This window comes from Sturnira hondurensis, unplaced genomic scaffold (assembly GCF_014824575.4).
Source record: "Sturnira hondurensis isolate 20B ecotype Veracruz unplaced genomic scaffold, ASM1482457v3 Scaffold0001120, whole genome shotgun sequence".
Lineage (NCBI taxonomy): Eukaryota > Metazoa > Chordata > Mammalia > Chiroptera > Phyllostomidae > Sturnira > Sturnira hondurensis.
In genome coordinates this window covers 3,516,915-3,532,838 of record NW_028073751.1, presented here as the reverse complement: position 1 = coordinate 3,532,838, position 15,924 = coordinate 3,516,915, and the positions used below count along the sequence as shown (strand labels likewise).

Below are 15,924 nucleotides of genomic sequence, written 5' to 3'. Positions count from 1 at the left end.
CTCTAAGGTGGATATTAATGTGTGTCACTTTTTACAAACAAGGAAGTGGGAGCCTATATACACGTTAAGTAACTTAAAAATGATATTAACTGGTGATTTGGGGGAGGGATCTAAATCTTATTGGGGAGCCATAATCTTAACCACTTGGCCTCTTAGTCGATACTTTATAAAAAACTCAGGCCTTTTGTACTGATGACTATCAAAACACTGAGACATTGAAAACGTGCATATACATACCCACATATGATGCACACATATTTCCTTCTATATTATTCTGGCAATTGTTAATTTACCAAATATGTTCACTTTATTTTTATTTGTAGGATGTCTGTAAGTCCCTCTCATGTTCTTTGACCAGTGATTTCATCCTTGTTAGGTGTCTCAGCTGTTATTTATACAAATACATACAGATACCAGAAATCAGTCCTTTACAGTGAAGTTCTTTTGTAAAGTTGTTTTGCTGCATGACGACACCGTGTGATTTGGTTACTTGTTACATTCACATTACGCCAAGCAAGAGTATGTTAGTTTTCAACATGTCCACATCATTTATTATTTGGATTTATCTGTATATCCTAAAATGTTCATGACATCAAAGAATTGTGTATTTAATCATCCCCACTCTGGATAAATTTCTGGATTCCAGTTTCTCAAAACATTCTTACTTGAAAGTATTGGTGATTTGACTAATCAGTAAAAAGAGAAAAGTCATTTTAGCACATGATTCGCTACTTAGCATATATAAGTTAAGGTAATGAAATATTCTGAAGATCTCTGAACTCGTGAGAGGCGTGAGCACTTGGAAGTTGAGCAGAGAGAATCCACAGGAAGCAGTGGGATTCAGAGGTAAGGGAATGTCCAAAGCTGGCTTACAGTCAGACCCTTTTTGAATGAAATCCAACATGTGATTTAAGTATTAGGAGAAAATTTTTCATGCCAGTTTTTTCCTGTGTACTCATTGAATGCAAGCCAGGCTTGCAATTTACTCATATTTTATCATTCATATTTAGAATACAATGAATTATCAATTAATATTTAATGAATAAGTAAGTAAATATTTCTGATTAATTTATTCAAGTAATATGAGTAAACAGGTAAATTACATTAATAATATTTATTAATATTAAATTTACTTAATTTCTAACTGATTCTGTTGTGTTAGTTCATGAAAAAGTAAACATTTAAGACTTTGGAAAAAAGAAGTATTTTGGAAATGCATATATCTAGAAAATAATTATTGAGATCAATATACTAATTCTTTGATAAATCTTGAAAGGCAGTGAGTTTTAAAATGAAAGACAAACTTAAATTTTTAAAACATCTCCCTGGCTGGTGTAGCTCAGTGGATTGGGCGCGGGCCTGCGAACCAAAGGATCATGGTTCAATTCCCAGTCAGGGTACATGCCTGGGTTTCAGGCCAGTTCCCAGCAGGGGACACACGAGACGCAACCATACATTGATATTTATCTCTCTCTCTCCTTTCCTTCCCCTCTAAAGATAAATAAATAAAATCTTTAAAAAATTAAACATCTTGGGCTTCACAGTAATTGTAATACTATTAATTGACAGCCTATTGTAATACCATACATTTCAAGACACTTAAGAATGTAATAAAGGAACTTAAGGAAAATGTAAAGAAGTAATAACAATCCTTAAGGACTTGTACAGCAATAAAATTTGACTCCTGCTGGGCACACTTGGAGATAGTTTTAAAAGCTTACCACTTACCTATAGTAGAAATGCAGTGGCCCGCCCTCCAGTAAGAAGGGCTCCATCCGACTGTTCACACATTCTACACACAAGTCTCAGGGTGCTGAGCAGCTACAGTGCTCTGGGTGGGGTAGCTCCTTCCAGGAAAAAGCTTCTTTCTCATTTGTTCAAGCTATTTGTTTTTCTGTGCACACATATAAAGCCTCAGATGAACTTCTCTCATTCCTGAGAAATATATACTCTAAATTTTGAGGCTTATCAGTACTGAGGAGCTAATAAGTTTCCTGTAGGAACAGACTATTCTTGAATGGAATTCAAAATCTCCTCACTGAACGCCTCAATTCCTCTGAAAGCAGATCCCAGATGGCCTATCTGTGAAGTGGCTCTGGCTAAGATCACGCACGGGAAATAATTTCTATGATACATCAATATCCACACATATTTGGGGGAAAAACAGTAAATAACTAAGAACCAAACAGTAGAAGACAGTTATTTCATCCTAAGACATCTTCCTTTGGTTGAAAAAAATTAATATTATTTCCAAGTGTAAAATTTATTTGCCAAGTTTAGTGTGTTGATTACCCAAGACAGGAGTTTCCAATGAAAATATAGCAAACTAATACCAGTCCTTACCTTAAAAAAACAAAACAAAACAAAACACTTCATCAGGAATTTGGGTGCCACCAGGTAAAACCGAGTGAGCTCCCAGTCATAGAAAACTTTATCCTAGGTCAGGAGTGTGGTGCCAGGGGAAGGTGACCAATCTCTACTCAGCCCTGCATATAGCCCAGGGGTGCTGATGTTGGAAGAATGACCAGCAAGCAGCAAACATAAGGACTGGATTAGCGCAATTTCCATTTGTGCGAAGAAGAAGTCCCAACACCTGACCACCCCACTACATGATATTCGGGTTAAATTATGTAATTAAATAACAGAGATGAGGGGCTCTTTTCTCAATGAACTCTCTGTTGTGCCTTAAAATATCCAGGACTTTGCACATGTGAAATCTCTATCCCAAACAGCAATTTATTTTTACTACTAAAAGCCATACCAAAGTAATGACCTATGAGAGGTAATATTCGAGGAGTTGGCATTAAAAGATCCATTAAGCCTGCTTTCAAACACAAGGAAAAGAAAAACTAACTTATTAATTGTTGCACAAAGACAAATCAATTCTTGCTTGAAAGAATTATTTAGGACTTGTTCAGATATATAATACAGTATTATTCAAACATATTCGGACTGAAAGAATGGATGGTGTGAGCATATTTGAGAAATATGTATTATATAATCATATTGTATAAAATGTTCCAATTGTAATTTTTTAATTCGAGAAAAAAATATTCACAGGTACTGTTCAGTTTTCAAATTTTACTGAAGTGTTTTTTCAACCTTTAAAGTTTCTTTTATTCAGCCCTGGCTGGTGTAGCTCAGTGGATTGAGCACGGGCCTACAAACCACACGACAGCGGTTCGGTTCCCAGTCAGGGCACATGCCTGGGTAGAAGGCCAGTGTCCGGTTCCCAGCAGGGGATGCACCAGAGGCAACCATACATTGATATTTCTCTCTCTCTCCCTCCTTCCCTTCCCCCCTAAGATAAATAAATAAAATATTTTTTAAAAGTTTATTTTATTCATGGATAGGTTTAATTATAGAAAAGCCAAAATGTAAAAAGAACAAAACCATTTAGGTAAATTGTTTTCAACGCAAAAAAACAATCTCTAATCCATTCTATGTGTTGCACAGTAAGATAACGATATAAATTAAAGGCGAGGCTTTGAATCAAAATAATTAATAGACTGATAAAGAATTAAGGAATCAGTAGTATTTTAGAATTGAAAAAAAATTAAGACTCACCGTTCCTAAGTGTTCTGATTGTGAAGGCTGTTGTCTTTCTTCTGCAGAGCATGGGCCTTGAGGTAGGCTGGGGCTGAAGGCCATGAGGTCCGTCTTGGGCGGCCCCTCCCCAGAGCACACCCTCTGCCTCCTCTGCTGAGAGTACGACCAGCTCCCCACTGCGCTGGAGCACACCAGCACCCGCTTCCCCGGCGCGCACGCGCCCTCGGTGGGCGGGGCCGAGCACCGCAGCGCGGTGTACAGCAGCAGCGTGAGCACCAACAGGCTGGACACTGCGCAGGTGGCGATGATCAGGTACACGTTCACATCCACCAGTGCCAGCTTTGGGTCCGTGGCCTCCTTCGACAACCGAGACGAGATCTTCGAGGCCTGGCCATTGTCCACCAGCGACAGCAGCACAGTGGCCGTGGCCGCCAGCACCGGCTCCCCGTGGTCCTTCACCAGCACCAACAGGCGCTGGCGAGGTTCGTCCGCCTCTTCCAGGACGCGCGTCGTGCTGATCTCGCCCGTGTACAGCCCCACGCGGAATGGGCTGCGCGCACCACCCGCCGCCGCCTGCAGCTCATAAGACAGCCACGCATTGTAGCCAGAGTCCGCGTCCACCGCGCGCACCTTCGCCACCACGTGGCCCGCGCCCACAGACCGAGACACCAGCTGGCTCACAGCGCCGCCCCCGCCGCCCGCCCCAGGAGGCAGCAGCGCGGGCGCGTTGTCGTTCTGGTCCAGCACGAACACCTGCAGCGTCACGTTGCTGCCCAGAGGCGGCACGCCCGCGTCGCGCGCGCTCACCTGGAACTGCAGCAGCTCCAGCTCCTCGTGGTCCAGAGGCTGCAGCGCGAACACCTTGCCGCTCTCCGCGTGCACGGACACGTAGCTCGACAGCGCACGCTCGCCCACCCGCCGCTCCACCAGCGAGTAGGACACCAGCGCGTTCTCCTGCGCGTCCAAGTCCCGCGCGGACACCGTGAAGATGTGGCAGCCTGGTGGGTTGTTCTCCTTGACGAACACCGTGTACTCAGGCTGGGCGAACGTGGGCGCGTTGTCGTTCACGTCGGCCACCTCCACGGACACGCTGGCTGTGGCCGACAGCGAAGGGGAGCCCCCGTCCCGCGCGGTCACCACAACTGCATAGTCCGACACGCTCTCGCGGTCCAGGGTGCTGTCCAGCACCAGTGAATAGTAATTCTTGAAGGTGGACACCAGCTTGAAGGGAACGTGGGGTGACAGGATGCAAGTCACCTGCCCATTGGCACCGGAGTCTCGGTCAGACACCATGATGAGGGCAATTACGGTGCCCAGAGCAGCGTCCTCTCGAATCGGAAGTGAGAGAGATGTTATTGAGACTTCTGGTGTGTTGTCATTGATGTCCACAATCTTTACTGAAATTTTACAGTGCCCAGTCATTGACGGAGTTCCATTGTCATATGCCAGGACTTGAATCTCGTAGGATTTTGTTTCTTCATAATCTAATCGTCCCTTTGTTCTGATTTCCCCTGTGCTGGAATCTATTTTGAACTTGGTCTTTATAGTGGAGGGAGCATCACTGCTAAATGAATACACAATCTCGCTGTTTGACCCATCATCGGCATCAGAAGAATTTAGTTTAATCACTAACGTTCCATTTGCGATGTTCTCTAACAATTGTACTTTGTAAACTGATTGGTCAAAAGTCGGTTCATTGTCATTCACATCCAATACCTTAATAAGCAATTGAACTGTGCCTGTAAGCTCAGGTTTGCCGCCATCAGTAGCCACTAGTAACAAATTAATCGCAGCAGTTTCCTCTCTATCCAGAGATTTCCTAAGAACAAGAGACAAAGACTGGCTTAGTTCATCACTTGTCTGTACATCTAAAGAGAAAAACTCACTGGAGCTGAGCTTGTAGGAAAGAAGAGCGTTTACTCCGATATCTGCGTCAGTTGCGCCCTCTAGAGGAAACCGCGAGTCAAGCAGCCTGGACTCGTGAAACCGGATAGTCTTTACCGCCATTGGAAATATCGGCGGGTTGTCATTAATGTCCTTCACATCCACCTCCACATGGAAAACCTGCAGCGGCCGCTCCACGACCACCTCCAGGTGGAGGCTGCACTCCGCGCTCCTCCCGCACAGCTCCTCGCGGTCGATCCGAGAATTCACAAACAAAATGCCATTTTGCAGATTTACCTCCAGCAGGTTCCCGCGGCTTTTGGACGCCACCCGGAACAGGCGCGGCACCAGCTCCTCCAGCTCCAGCCCCAGGTCCTGCGCGATGCGGCCCACGAAGGTGCCGTGTTTGGCCTCCTCGGGGACCGAGTAGTGGATCTGGCAGCTCCCAGTCTCCCAGGCGGCTAGAAACAGAAGCAAGAGGAGCAGACGCCCGACCTCTCGGTCCCTTCTCATAGAAGACACCATTACCAATCCTCAGTGAGTTGCTCAAATTAAAAAATCATGTTTTGCAAAATTTGAAATGTTCTCTTCTAGTGCTGCTTCTTATCGTTCTGCTTCTCTGAAGTGACAATGGGTCTCTGGGTATTTTTCTTCCTAGACAACACTCTGTGGTGGACAGCGACATCATGTGGTCAAAATGTAGGCTCGGCTGCTCATCCTGTAGATTTAAAACTAGACTGTTGTCTGATCTAAGTTTATTCATAACTTTTGTCTTTGAAAATTGCTATTCTAAAACTCTGGACTATATAATTTCCATTTCTATGTTGAAAACACATTAAATTTGCTGTATCAACCATTTTAAAGATACAGTTTAGTATATTCACATTGTCGTGAGACATCTCCAGAACTTCTCCCCCGCAATTCTGAAACTCTATTAGACAACTCCAGCTTTTCCACCACACGCCCACCCATCGTTCTAGTTGCTGTTCCTATGAGTTCAGCCCCTTTAGGCACCTCGAATTAGTGGAATCATACAGTACTTGTCTGTGACTGGCTTAGTTCACTTAGCATAAAGTCCTCAAGTTTCACCGGTGTTGGAGCATGTGACTGGATTTCCTTTAAAGCTAAATAATATTCTAATGTGTGTGTATACCACATTTTGTTTGTCTATTTATCAGTCTATTTATGGTCATTAGGGTTGTTTCTACCTCTTGACAATTGTGAATAGTGCTGCTATGAACACAGGTGTGAAACTCCACCTCTGAGAGCCTGCTTTCTTTCATTTACATTATTTCTTTTTATGTCTAACCATTTCTTCAAGTGAGCACATAGGAATCAAGGGTACTTCAGTCAATTGGGAATATATTTGTATATTTTATTGTTGTTTTTGTGATTTAATTCTGCTTTTTAAACTGTTTGCAGATGTTTGAAAAGTTAGCAATTGGTTTCTTTCTTGGATAATATGATTTTAATTTAAGAATATTACATTTCATATTACATTTGGATATTTGAATAATACAACTGATGCCTTTTAGTGTTAATTATTTGTGAATATCTTCTTTTATTAATGTTCAGTTTGCCCCTTAACATACAAACAATATGAAAATAAGATAAAGATAATATAGGGATGAAATAAATAAGTTTAGGAGTGGGTCAGTGTTCAAAATACACAGTAATCATTTTCAGTTAGTCTTAGGAGGTCATACATTTAGTTCTGGGCAAAGAAGAAAACAAAATTAATTGTAAAATTTACAGTGTCCATAAAAGAGAAGCAAAATCCTTGCTAAAGAAAAACTAGCTTTTCCTGGTGCTAAAAACCAATAGTAATTTCTCCCTTGAGTCCAGTATCTTAAGGTATCTATTCATACCATATGTGGAAGTGTATATTTATATTAATCATATTTAACCATGAACTCCAAGTGAACTGATTTAAGAAAGTAGAGTGTCATTTTCTGTTTTATACATGGAAATGGATAATTACTTACTGGTTTCAGGCGGAACTGTGTATAAACACTTCAGTATCTCCCATTTAAGTTTCTTTTCCTGCTGACCTTCTTTCTCAGGTAGGCTTTGCCCATGGGATGGCAAATGGCCAAAGTAGCTTTTAGGCTGTGTGTTTTTAGGTGACATTTATGGCTCTCCACAGAAAGTGCCCTTTTCCTAATAGCCTGGGGGAAAATCCCAAAATATCACTTCACTTGACCCAGTTTAGATGACATAGCTTTCCTGTGGTCAATAGACGTATTTTTTCTCACTTGGCCAGACATGGGTCGCTTCCTCACTGTTGCAGCCAGGAGATGAAATAAGCCCTGCCTAAGCCCTGAGCAAATGAACATGAGGAGGTTGCTCTTGTGAAGTGAAGGCCATTGCAAGGCCTCATGTAACCAAATTCTCCTGAATCTTAAACTGATGGCACAGAGCTGCAGACTGGCCATTCCATCACCGTGTAGGTGCAGTGCAACCACATGTGTATAATGCTCAGTGGTGCTGAGGTGCTACTCAGTGGCCAGCATACTGGCTACTCTTGACATATTCAGAAACTGTACCTGGGATCTGGACATCAGCTCTAGGAAACATGGCTAACTAGAGGCAATTTTTATAATCCCAGGAGGTAATTTTGCCGGATTTTCAGAATTACATGACTGCAACTATATGGTATAGTCTACTGTTATTCGGAGTTTCTGAGGATCTAGCATATCTCTCTCCCTCCCTCAGAGAGAGAGTGCTGTTGCCAGAAATCCAAGCATATTCCCCCCAACAGGGAAAGAAGACTGAGAAGCCACACTCAGCAAATGTCACCAGCTTGACGTCTCTTGGCATCTGTAGTGAGTTGAAGGAAAAGCAGCCCCCAAAAGATATACCCACCCAGAACCTTGGCATGTGACTTTATTTGGAATAAAGGGAGTACAGACATAATTAAAGTAACTCTAACCCTAAAATCATTCTAGATAAAGGTTGGCCATAAATCCTATGACAGATGTCCTTATAAGAGGGGAAAAAAAGAGAAGATACACAGAGACACAGGAAAGAAATGTGACCACCGAGGCAGAAACTGGAGTTAAGTTGCCACAAGCCAAGGAATGCCAGAACCCACCAGAAAGTGGAAGAGGCGAGGAAGACTCTCCCCTAGAGTCTTCACAGGAAATATGGCCCCGACAACCTTGATGTTGGCCTTCTGGCCTGCAGAACTGTGAAAAATCAGTTTCTGTTGTTTTAAGCCACCAAGTTTGTGGCAGTTTGTTGCAGCAGCCCTCTGAAATGAATATAGTTTCCATTGCTAAAGTTATAGCCCTTGCACTTATCAAAGCCAGCTGTCAGTTCCCTAAAGTTTATGTGTCAGAGTATTTATTCTTGCAACATCTTCACCCCAGTATTTCATAAAACTGCAACAAAGCCCTAGAATGAAAACAAAAGAAAACAAGAGAAGGTATGCTGGACAAGACATAAAAACAAGAGGTGCCTAGAATATTTTAAATAGTTTATTGTCTTGAAAATAAACCATTTATTTTTCCATGGAATCCAAGTTACATAATCTGTTTAGTGGTCAGATGTCTTAGCAAAGAGGTGAATAAAAATGTTCTATCAGTTGTAATGCTCTCCTCTCAAAATTTATTCTGTTCACATTAGTTTAATGACAGTGGAACCCCAGCAAACATGTTGCTACACACTGACTATCTCAGTTTTCCCTCTAAAATAAACACNCAAGAGAAGGTATGCTGGACAAGACATAAAAACAAGAGGTGCCTAGAATATTTTAAATAGTTTATTGTCTTGAAAATAAACCATTTATTTTTCCATGGAGTCCAAGTTACATAATCTGTTTAGTGGTCAGATGTCTTAGCAAAGAGGTGAATAAAAATGTTCTATCAGTTGTAATGCTCTCCTCTCAAAATTTATTCTGTTCACATTAGCTTAATGACAGTGGAACCCCAGCAAACATGTTGCTACACACTGACTATCTCAGTTTTTCCTCTAAAATAAACACAGTTTTATTTCTGGCTCCTGCAAAGTCTTCCTGGTTATGGACACTGCCTGGGACGGCTTTCCTCTACGTGCTGGCTCAGCATCCCAAGCTGCCTTCCAATTACGGCATCTCGACATCAACCTGTGCTTTCAGAACTGCCACAACTGCATAAGACAGCAGAAGAGGCTTGCATTGGCAATTACACACTTCTGCTTGGAAGTGAGACACATTCACATTTCATTGGCCAAAGAAAGTCACACCTCAAAGTAACAGGGAAGTGAAATCCTCCAGTGTTCCCAGAGGGAAGAGAACAAAAATACTGTTATCAAAATAAACAACTATTTCTCATTCTTATTTGTCTTCTTCACTGGCCACAAGTTTCAAAAGTGCCTGAAGTGGTACCTTACTTTCTAATTACTTACTGTTATATCAGAAAATAGAATTAGAATCCTAATCTTGGAAAGGAAGTTGTTTTTTAAAGAAGAAATATACCAAGAATTAGTGCTCTCAAGTGATCTGTCTTGTGTTTTAGGTGATGTAAAAGTAAGATTTTTCTACAAATAGCATTACATTAGTGTCATCATACCAAGATAACTTGAAAATAAAGTTACAATTCCTAAAATCATAGTCATAAAACAAAAACTAATTACTGAAATTAAATAATTGAAAGATAATGTATGTGGTTAACAAAATTTTACAAAAGCAAGCTTTTGTTTTTCTTGATATCTTTGAAAGTTGGAACCTCCACAGAAACGTGAGAGTAACGCCATTACTCTTGGTATGTTCGGCACTGTGACAATTGCCTAATGTTTTCAGATAGACAACAAAAGTGTGAAGCTACTAACTTTAATGGATAATTAATATTAAGTAAAATTAAACCAGTTGTATAACAATGATTATAATCTGGTAAAAGATCTCATCATATAAAACTTCCTCTTCTGAGGATATGACCATTTTTAAGTCAATAAATTTCCTAAATGAATGACTAATTTGAAATGTAAACATACCATGAAGATCTAAAGAGTAAATTTGGCCATGGGTCTATATTATTCTATGCTTTTACTAATACTAACATACGCAATGAATAACACATTAATCATAGGAAAGAACAGTTGAAAAGTTAGAAAATAAAGCAACTGGTTTATCTTAATAGAAAAGAGAGGAACTGACATAATACATTTCCTGAAATAAATCTTATAAAGAAAGACAAAACTACTGAAAACTGTGCTGCCCTGGCCGGGTGGCTCAGCTGGTTGGACAGTTGTCTCACACACCAAGAGCTTGTGGGCTCGGTTCCTGGTCAGGGCACGTGTCTAAGTCACGTGATCAATCCTTGGTCTAGCACCTGAGCGGGACTCCTACAGTAGGTAATGGATCGTTGTTTCTCCTTCACATTGATGTTTCTCTCTTTTCCTTCCCCTCTCTAAAACCAACAAAAAAATCCTATTCTTGGGTGAGAGTTTTTTACAAAAAGAATTTAAACGAGAAATTTGTGTTAACTACCCAAAGATTCTGAATGAGACAAGAATATTAACGACCAAGAGGAAATCTACTCATTTATTGATATTAAAATAAATACTAAGTAATAATATCACTCTGCGACAATCTTTTTCTCCATTCCAGAATTACCTTTTCATTTAAAAAATCTCCTTTTTAAACCCACATCTTTTGCTTTAGTGACCACTAACATTCACCTTCAAGTCAGCACCTTCAGCCCAACAGCAAGCCTGATACAGACAGAATTGCTCAGCTGTCCTTAGATCCGAAGTCATCAATCTAAAATTTCATTTTTGTCAGTGATCCCAGTATATTTGTGTGAAGGCAGCCTGAATGTCTTCAGGCTGCCCTGGACAGGTAGCTCTGCTGATTAGAGCATCATCCTGATGCACCGAGGTTTCGGATTCCATCCCCAGTCAGGGCACATTCAAGAAGCAACCAGTGAGTGCACAGATGAGTGGAACGACAAATCAGTGTTTCACGGCGGCGCTCTCTCTCTCTCTCTCTCCCCGCCCTCACTCCCTCCCTCCTTCCTCTTTCTCTAGAATTAATTTTCAAAAAATTAAAAGACTATTGGTATTCATCAAATGATGCTCAATTCTATTAACAATCTTATTGTTACCTCTCAGTGGAGTATTGTTAAATAACTCCTCCTCAACCTATATAAATTCTCGAAGAAACGACGTGTGCCATTTTAGCTTCAAATGCCAGCTGCTGGCTCAGTAGAAGAAAATACATGTTTGCCTTTGCCATACTGTCCAGGATTTTTAGTTTGGCCTCAAAATAGTTTCCTCTATCTATCTCGATGGTTCGATCATTTTAATTTCTCTTTCCGGGGCATTTCCGCCTGTTAGATTGTATTTTTCTTTAGCCGAGACGATGAGAATTACACATGTAGTTTCTGTGTACTATTCACGCATACAGGAAAAACATTCATCTGCTTTGTTTCTATAAAAACTTGTTAATAATAATAACAGCGTTTGATTGCTGTATTTTTTAAAGTCATGAATAGAAAAAGACCTTTCTTTGTAAATACCTTGTTGTACAAAGAAAATGGGAAAAGCAATATTACACCAAATCCAAGCCTTTTCATAACCCAGTTATTATTTTAAATAATAGGTTTAAAATTGTCGCTTTAACTACAGTGTGGTCCCCGGAAGCGACCTTGCCCGCGCTGTTTCGCCGGGGCCCTGTCCCAGGCTCTGCAGCAGGGCTGTCCACGTGGCCTGCGGGTCGGACCCAGGCACGCACACCACGTCTCCAAAGGAAACCTGCAGCCTGGACATTAGCAAAGGCAGCTATGGGGACAGAATGATGTTAGTGGGTGAGGGAAATTAATTTTTGTCCAGGTCTTACGTTTCACTACAAGATCCAGGTACTAAATAAACCTGAAAATATCACTGTATTTGGCTACGTTGAGATCCTGCGTTAATAATCAAGACTACTTAGTATTCCAGTATTTGTTAAAAGCAGGATACTTTTTAAAATAATACGACATTCTGTCTCTACATTTGGGTTTTTAGTTTTGTTTTTTGTTTCCATGTTCCCTTCAAGATGCAACTGCAGAGCGCGAGCCTGCGAACCACACGATGGCGGTTCGATTCCCAGTCAGGGCACATGTCTCGGTTGCAAGCCAGTTCCCAGCAGGGCAACCATACATTAATATTTCTCTCCTTCTCTCCTTCCCTTCCCCTCTAAAGATAAATAAATAAAATCTTTAAAAAAAGATGCAACTGCAAATAATAGAATATCTATATAAAATAATAAGATTTGTTTCATGCGAACCACACAATCGAGGTTCAATTCCCAGTCAGGGCACATGCCTGGGTTACAGGCCAGTTCCCGGCAGGGGCCAGTTCCCAGCAGGGGATGCACTGAGAAGCAACCATACATTGATGTTTCTCTTCCTCTCTCCTTCCCTTCCCGTCTAAAGATAAATAAATAAAATATTTTAAAAAAAGATTTGTTTCAATTATTGTGAACACTTTGAATACATTTTATTTATTTTTTAACTAAATATTTTATTTATTTATTTTTAGAGGGGAAAGGAAGGAGAGAGAGAGAAATATCAATGTATGGTTGCCTCTGGTGTGTCCCCTGCTGGGAACTGGCCTGCAACCCAGGCATGTGTCCTGACTCGGAATCCAACCGAGATCTTGTGGTTCGCAGGCCCGCACTCAATCCACTGAGCTACACCAGCCAGGGCTTTGAATACATTTTAAAAAGTCAAATTTGATAAGGTGGTTATATAAGTTAAATTTTATTTTATAAAATAAATAAATAAATAAATAAAGCCAAAATTTGAATGTTGGACTTACATTACCGGAAAGTTCCGAATTTGTTTCTGGATGTCCATTTCCTTCCGACATGTTTGGACCCGGAGGAAGACTGGGGCTGAAGGCCATGAGGTCCGTCTTAGGCGGCCCCTCCCCAGAGCACACCCTCTGCCTCCTCTGCTGAGAGTACGACCAGCTCCCCACTGCGCTCGAGCAAACCAGTACTCGCTTCCCCGGCGCGCACGCGCTCTCGGTGGGCGGGGCCGAGAACCGCAGCGCGGTGTACAGCAGCAGCGTGAGCACCAATAGGCTGGACACTGCGCAGATGGCGATGATCAGGTACACGTTCACGTCCACCAGGGTGGTCTCCGAGATCACGGTCCCTGCAGGCGCTCGCAACGAGGTCTTTGGCGCCTGGCTGCTGTCCACCAGAGACAGCAGCACAGTGGCCGTGGCCACCTGCGCAGGCTCCCCGTGGTCCTTCACCAGCACCAACAGGCGCTGCCGTGGCTCGTCCTCCTCGTCCAGAACGCGCGTCGTGCTGATCTCGCCCGTGTACAACCCCACGCGGAATGGGCTGCGCGCACCACCCGCCGCAGCCTGCAGCTCATAAGACAGCCACGCATTGTAGCCAGAGTCCGCGTCCACCGCGCGCACCTTCGCCACCACGTGGCCCGCGCCCACAGACCGAGACACCAGCTGGCTCACAGCGCCGCCCCCGCCGCCCGCCCCAGGAGGCAGCAGCGCGGGCGCGTTGTCGTTCTGGTCCAGCACGAACACCTGCAGCGTCACGTTGCTGCCCAGAGGCGGCACGCCCGCGTCGCGCGCGCTCACCTGGAACTGCAGCAGCTCCAGCTCCTCGTGGTCCAGAGGCTGCAGCGCGAACACCTTGCCGCTCTCCGCGTGCACTGACACGTAGCTCGACAGCGCACGCTCGCCCACCCGCCGCTCCACCAGCGAGTAGGACACCAGCGCGTTCTCCTGCGCGTCCAAGTCCCGCGCGGACAGCGTGAAGATGTGGCAGCCTGGTGGGTTGTTCTCCTTGACGAACACCGTGTACTCGGGCTGGGCGAACGTGGGCGCGTTGTCGTTCACGTCGGCCACCTCCACGGACACGCTGGCTGTGGCCGACAGTGAAGGGGAGCCCCCGTCCCGCGCGGTCACCACAACTGCATAGTCCGACACGCTCTCGCGGTCCAGGGCGCTGTCCAGCACCAGGGAATAGTAATTCTTGAAAGTGGACACCAGCTTGAAAGGAACGTCGGGTGTCAGGGTGCAGGTCACCTGGCCGTTGACGCTGGAGTCGCGGTCGGACACGGAAATGAAGGCGATGACGGTGCCGAGCGGAGCGTCCTCTCTTACCGGCAAAGACAAAAGTGTGACCGCCAGTTCCGGAGCATTATCGTTTACATCCAGCACTTTCACTAAAACCTTGCAATGGTTTGACATCGGAGGACTTCCTTTATCAACTGCTTTTACCTGAATTTCGTAGGATTTTTTTTCTTCATAATCCAACCAACCAGTTAGCCTAATTTCTCCTGAGCTGGAATCAATTTTGAAATTCTTTCTAATGTTAAGAGGAACATCACTGCCAAATAAAAAGACAATTTCTCCATTCACACCTTCGTCAGCGTCCGAGGCATTTAATGTGGTCACTAGAGTTCCATCTGCTGCAGTTTCTAACAAGTGGACTCTGTACACGGCCTGGGCAAACAACGGGGCGTTGTCGTTGACGTCGAGCACGGTGATCAGCAGCTGGACTGTACCTTCCAGTTCAGGCTTGCCCCCATCAGTGGCTGTCAATAATAAAAGAAGTTCTGGGGTTTCTTCTCTATCCAAAGACTTCCTCAATTTGAGTGAAAGTGACTTACTCAGTTCATCATTAGCCTGTATATCCAAAGAGAAATAATCGCTGGGGCTGAGAGTGTATGTTAGAAGAGCATTTGTACCAATGTCTGCGTCCTCAGCGCCCTCTACCGGGAAACGCGAATCCAGCAGTCTAGATTCAGGAATAAATAACCTTTGTTCTCTCTCTCTGAAGACTGGTGGATTGTCATTAATGTCCTTCACCTCCACCTCCACATGGAAAACCTGCGGCGGCCGCTCCACGACCACCTCCAGGTGGAGGCTGCACTCCGAGCTCCTCCCGCACAGCTCCTCGCGGTCGATCCGAGAATTCACAAACAAAATGCCATTCTGCAGATTTACCTCCAGCAGGTTCCCGCGGCCTTTGGACGCCACGCGGAACAGGCGCGGCACCAGCTCCGCCAGCTCCAGCCCCAGGTCCTGCGCGATGCGGCCCACGAAGGTGCCGTGTTTGGCCTCCTCGGGGACCGAGTAGTGGACCTGGCCGCTCCCGGGCTTCCAGGCTGCAAGGAGCAGAAGAGAGAGCAGCAGGCACCGGGCTCCCTTGCCGCTTCGCCTGGGATAGAGCATCGCAAAAGCACTCACTACACCTTTCGTACCTCTCTCACCTTACGTCAAAAATCATGCCTTTTTACTTCATATTTTTAATAATTTACCTCCTTAACGTTTTTGTCTTCTCTCGGGCGGTGACAAAATGGAGCTTCCTCCTTAAGTTTTGACGTTCAGTACAATTCCATTGACAAGACTTTGTGGTATACAGCGACATCATGTGGCGGCTGATGTTAGATTTTTAGATCCATTCACTGATTTCCAAAATAGCCTCATATTCATTTGCAATTTACTCAAGGCAATCATTTTCAATTTTATGTCCTTTTAAAGGCCCAGACA

At 43.7% G+C, this 15,924-nt stretch overlaps 2 protein-coding genes across 2 annotated transcripts; both read right to left on the bottom strand.

Moving 5' to 3' along the window:
- Positions 1 to 3,572: 3,572 nt before the first annotated feature.
- On the bottom strand, positions 3,573 to 6,170 carry LOC118998192 (protocadherin alpha-2-like). Its single transcript, XM_037062200.1, is given in 2 exon segments — positions 3,573 to 3,686; positions 3,688 to 6,170. Coding segments are annotated over 2 exon segments (2,385 nt in total). The 5' UTR covers positions 5,959 to 6,170.
- Positions 6,171 to 9,533: 3,363 nt separating this feature from the next.
- Positions 9,534 to 15,711, bottom strand: LOC118997239 (protocadherin alpha-1-like). Its single transcript, XM_037060845.1, has 2 exons — positions 13,190 to 15,711; positions 9,534 to 9,561 (listed from the first exon to the last, which is right to left on the bottom strand). Exons 1-2 carry the CDS (start codon positions 15,604 to 15,606, stop codon positions 9,534 to 9,536), a joined length of 2,445 nt encoding a protein of 814 aa, XP_036916740.1. The 5' UTR covers positions 15,607 to 15,711.
- Between the last annotated feature and the right edge of the window lie 213 nt (positions 15,712 to 15,924).